This window comes from Austrofundulus limnaeus, unplaced genomic scaffold (assembly GCF_001266775.1).
Source record: "Austrofundulus limnaeus strain Quisiro unplaced genomic scaffold, Austrofundulus_limnaeus-1.0 Scaffold506, whole genome shotgun sequence".
Taxonomy (NCBI): Eukaryota; Metazoa; Chordata; class Actinopteri; order Cyprinodontiformes; family Rivulidae; genus Austrofundulus; species Austrofundulus limnaeus.
Window position 1 is genome coordinate 404,172 of NW_013952908.1, and position 4,836 is coordinate 409,007.

General features: G+C 43.6%; 1 protein-coding gene across 1 annotated transcript in view; it reads right to left on the bottom strand.

Moving 5' to 3' along the window:
• Positions 1-4,027, bottom strand: part of b4galt7 (xylosylprotein beta 1,4-galactosyltransferase, polypeptide 7 (galactosyltransferase I)) — a gene marked incomplete at its 5' end in the record, with an annotated part of 5,998 nt that extends 1,971 nt beyond the window's left edge. Inside the window, 3 exon segments of the mRNA XM_014025898.1 lie at positions 625-850; positions 942-1,280; positions 3,894-4,027. Coding sequence (XP_013881352.1) covers positions 625-850; positions 942-1,280; positions 3,894-3,946 — 618 coding nt within the window.
• Positions 4,028-4,836: the final 809 nt, after the last annotated feature.

Here is a 4,836-nt window from a genome sequence, read left to right on the forward strand (position 1 = left end):
CTCCTACCCCTCCTCCTCCTCATCATCATCATCCTCCTCCTCATCATCCTCCTCCTCATCATCATCCTCCTCCTCATCATCATCATATCCTCCTCCTCCTCATCATCCTCCTCCTCATCATCATCCTCCTCCTCATCATCATCATATCCTCCTCCTCCTCATCATCCTCCTCCTCATCATCATCCTCCTCCTCATCATCATCATATCCTCCTCCTCCTCATCATCCTCCTCCTCATCATCATCCTCCTCCTCATCATCATCATATCCTCCTCCTCCTCATCCTCCTCCTCCTCATCATCCTCCTCCTCCTCCTCCTCATCATCATCATCATCCTCCTCCTCATCATCATCATCCTCCTCCTCATCATCCTCCTCCTCATCATCATCATATCCTCCTCCTCCTCATCATCCTCCTCCTCCTCATCATCATCATCATCCTCCTCCTCATCATCATCATCCTCCTCCTCATCATCCTCCTCATCATCATCATATCCTCCTCCTCCTCATCCTCCTCCTCATCATATCCTCCTCCATCTCATCATCCTCCTCATCATCCTCCTCCTCATCATCATCCTCCTCCTCCTCATCTCATCATCCTCCTCCTCCTCCTCCTCCTCCTCCTCACCATGTGATAGTGCTTCTTGGTGAGCAGCAGGATTCCTCCCACGTAGGTCTTGTAGTGGTACAGCGGGTGCAGGTCCGGAGAGGCCACGTGGAAGGGTCCGTCCTCGGGGAACCCGTAGTCCAGGTCCTGGTTGAGGGGCAGCAGGTCCACGTCGTGCATGGCCAGGTAATCCGTGTCGTTCCCGCTCTCCAGGTAGCCCACGTTGATGAGAGACGCTCGGTTGAACCTGGAACAACGAGACGCTGGTTTACAGTCCCTGCACCTGACAGGTCCAAACACAGACCAGAACCAGAACCTGCTCTGAGCGGACGCCTCACCTGTAGTGATCCACCTGGTTGATGACCAGGATCTTGTGGCGGATCTTCTTGGTGTTCAGGAAGTTGTGCATGAAGGGAACAAAGAGCAGCAGCTCGTCGAAGCGCTCCCTGAAGGGGACCAGCAGGGCCAGTTTGTGAGGACCCCAGGAGGGCTGGTCCAACGCAGGCGCYGGACCGTCGGCCGCGCAGGGCGGCGCCGGCTGGAGGACACGCCTCTCGTCGGGCGTCGCCGAGGACACGTCACCTGAACAGCTGAGCTGCAGCCACAGCAGGGAGACCAGAACCAGGACCATGCAGAGTCCAAACAGCTTGTAGACCGTACACCTCCCCGACAGGAACCTGGAACCCAGAGCAGGACGGCTTCAAGCTTTGACCCGGTTCTGGTTCTGACACACACAGGCTCTGCTACAGGTGGTCTCAACACTGCACGCCAACGTGCAAAAGTTTTAAACCAGTCCTCTTTCCTTCTGGCTTCACAGAATTCACCCTCCTGCTGCCGTTGGGTCAAACGACCCGTTTTGAAAAYGCCTCGACCCAAAGCCAGCAGGAGGTTAAACATATGGATTATTGATCAGCTGTCACTCATATCAGCTGGCTGTGAGTCAGAGAGCAGCTGACACAAACAGACAGTGTTTTAATGAACAGGTTTTAAACAGTTTCAACCATTAAAACCAGTTCTCTCTCCTGGAGAAGTTCTGAACCCAAACACAACTGTTTGGTTCCCAAACTCTTCCTCAAACCTTAAATAAATTTAATTCAATCATTTCTGTCAAATAAAAACAGTTCAAAGAGTCAAAGTGTCGACCTGCACATGTTCAGGTGTAAACCATCAGGACAGGTGAACTGGTTCCAGTTCCTGTTGGACCAGCACACTGAGCTCTCCTTCATGGATTTATTTATGGATTATTCTGACTTAAAGCTGATTTATTTTGTTTTTTAAAAGGACCTGAAGGGGTCCCAGGACCAGAGTTTGGGGAGCACTTTGTTACAGAGTAAAGTTKAAAGCTGACTCACCTGTCCTGATGATGGAGGACCTCACACCTGTTGGTTCTTTAACGAAGAGCCGTGATGAACAGAGAGCTCTGTTCACTTCATTTGTTTCATCAGGACACAGTTTCACACAGTAAAATTAAGGTTTTCAGTTATTATTTTATATTTAAATATATAAGTAAGGATCATTGGGCCTCATGTAGGAACATGTTCGTATTCTTCTCCTAAATTTCTCCTACTTTTGTTCGTACAAAGGCTTCGTACGAACATGTCACGTCAGATTCAACAAACTCTTCTATCTTCAGGTAAATCAGGGTTCCTACAGTTAAAACAAGTTCAATTTAAGACTTTTTAACACCTGTTTAATGCCACTTCAAATTTATTTTAAGACCAAATTCATAACAAACAATATAAAAAAAAAAAGATGAGATGCATCAGGAGAAAAAAACAACCAGCTCTGAGAGGCATTCAGCCAATTATTTTTTAAAAACTAAATAAATGTTAACAATTATTTTAACTTTTGATTTGAATTACAATCATCCTGTTTAGCTACAATATGTTTTTAAGACCTCTGAAAGCTTGATTTAAGACATTTTAAGGCTAATTAAAGCCTTATTTTTGGTTTGATGAATTCAAGACCTTTTAAGAGTTTTTAAGGACCTGCAGGAACCTGAGAAACAAGATTTCATCCTAAAGAAATACTGGGTCAAGAGAAAACACAAAGATAAACACAAGTGATATCTAAGAATGACTGTTGTTAGTAAATCTTGTTCTGACTTTAACCAGTCTGTCTGCCGATGAACAGAATGTCATGAAAACCTAGGTCATTAAAATATGTCATGAATTACTTGTTTAAACATAAAAGTATTAGTTTCATCACACATGTTTTTATATTATGCATTTAAAAATATATTTTCTGGTATTTTATTGTAAAATCTGACTTGTTGGATTTGTTCTTTGTCAATGAAAAGATATAATTACAGTTTGTTTTTGTAAGACTACAGTTAACAATACTCTAAATGACTGATTGTTCTTATTTCAACCTTATCTTTATTTTTAAAACAGTATTATGTTTTAATATTTGATTAAAATAAAGTTTTATAGAATATAATCTAATATAGTTAGAATACCTTTGACCAAACTGCCAGTTAAGAGATACATGCAAGCAGACTCGGACTTGCAAGAAAAAAAATAACAAAATAAAATAAAATAAAATAAAAAATAAAAACATCCATCTGTGTGTTCTGGTTTTAGACAGGCTCTGATTCCAGGAAGTCAGATTAAGCAGGAGGTAAAGATGACTGGTTAAAGTTATGGATCAGAGTAAAATGTGTGGACTAGTTAAACTGTAAGGTCCTGGAGGAACCGGTTCAGAATTTACTCTTTTTGTTCTGATTCTGTCCAACAGAGAGGGGCCTGATCCTGGCACTGCCTGGGTCAGGTTTTCATGTTTATCCTCCGCTTAGCTGTTTAAAATCTATCCTAAGGTTTTATCTGGTTTGTTTTCTGCTTTGGTTTGAAAAATCGTTGCAAAACTGTGACACACATCATGTCTACAGAGCTCCGCACTTTTTATGTTATAATGGAAGTCAATGGARCACTGGTTTCTTAACTTCCAGCCTTTAAAGACCAGTAGTTTAGGACTCTGTACACAGAGCCTTAAGAGTACAAAAAGTAAATCAGCTCTAAAATAAATTTGAAAATTTTATCAAAATCCCTACAAATAGGTTTAAAAGAAGACGCAGTGGCTCAGTGGTCCTGAGGCCACAGGTTTGATGCCCAGAGGCCCCAGTTTACCTCCATCCGGCCCTGGATGAAGCAGATCTGAACTCATTCTTGTTTTATTTTCCTCTAATGTCAAATATTGTCTAATAAATTACATTTTAATGAAAGGTTCGTGACTTCCTTTCAGAATATATAAATATATTATCATGTAAATCTGATTTTATTTGTCTTTCTTACCTTCTTTCCTCTTTAAAGTAGAGAACTGGCTTCCTGCTCCTGGATGAATACATGTTGTTCTCCGGCTACTTCCAGCCCGTTCACCGGCTGCTTCCTGCCCGTTCACCGGCTGCTTCCTGCCCGTTCACCGGCTGCTTCCAGCCCGTTCACCGGCTGCTTCCTGCCCGTTCACCGGCTGCTTCCAGCCCGTTCACCGGTTACTTCCAGCCCGTTCACCGGCTGCTTCCAGCCCGTTCACCGGTTACTTCCAGCCCGTTCACCGGCTGCTTCCAGCGGACAGACTCCCAGTCACTCCCGCTTCATTCTGCTCTCTCCCGGACCTCCATGCTGGCTCTCTGCTCGCTGAAATCACTGCTTCAAACTCATGTTCGGAACCGGCCCGACCCGACACGGAGCCGTTAGCAGAGGGGGCTAGCGCTCTGTCCACGTAGCATGAAGCGGGTGGAGCGGTCCGCGGGCTCCGGTGACCCCCACCGACCGATTCACGGCTTTATTTCCTCCGAGGCAGCGACACTGAAGGTCCGGTAAACACTACCTTTACTGGGTGGTTCATTTTACCGAACAGAACCTCACGAACCGGCTCATCTGGGCTGATTAAACGCTAGCTAAAATTCATAAAACCGTTTAACGCAGCGTCCGACTGAGAAATGAGTCCGACAGAAACTTCAGACAAGATTAAAGGTTCCTACAAACAACAATGTACTTTATATATTTTACTAATATAAAAATGTTTTAAAACAACTAAACCAAGAACAAACTGTAAACAATGAAAATAGATTTTTTGTTTTTATTATAATTTTTGATAATGTCACAGCATTATACTGTTTCTGTGGGCTGATGTAATCTGCTGCTACTACACCTGAACGGGACAATAAAGGCTGATTCTATTCTATTCTATTCTATTCTATTCTATTCTATTCTATTCTATTCTATTCTATTCTAT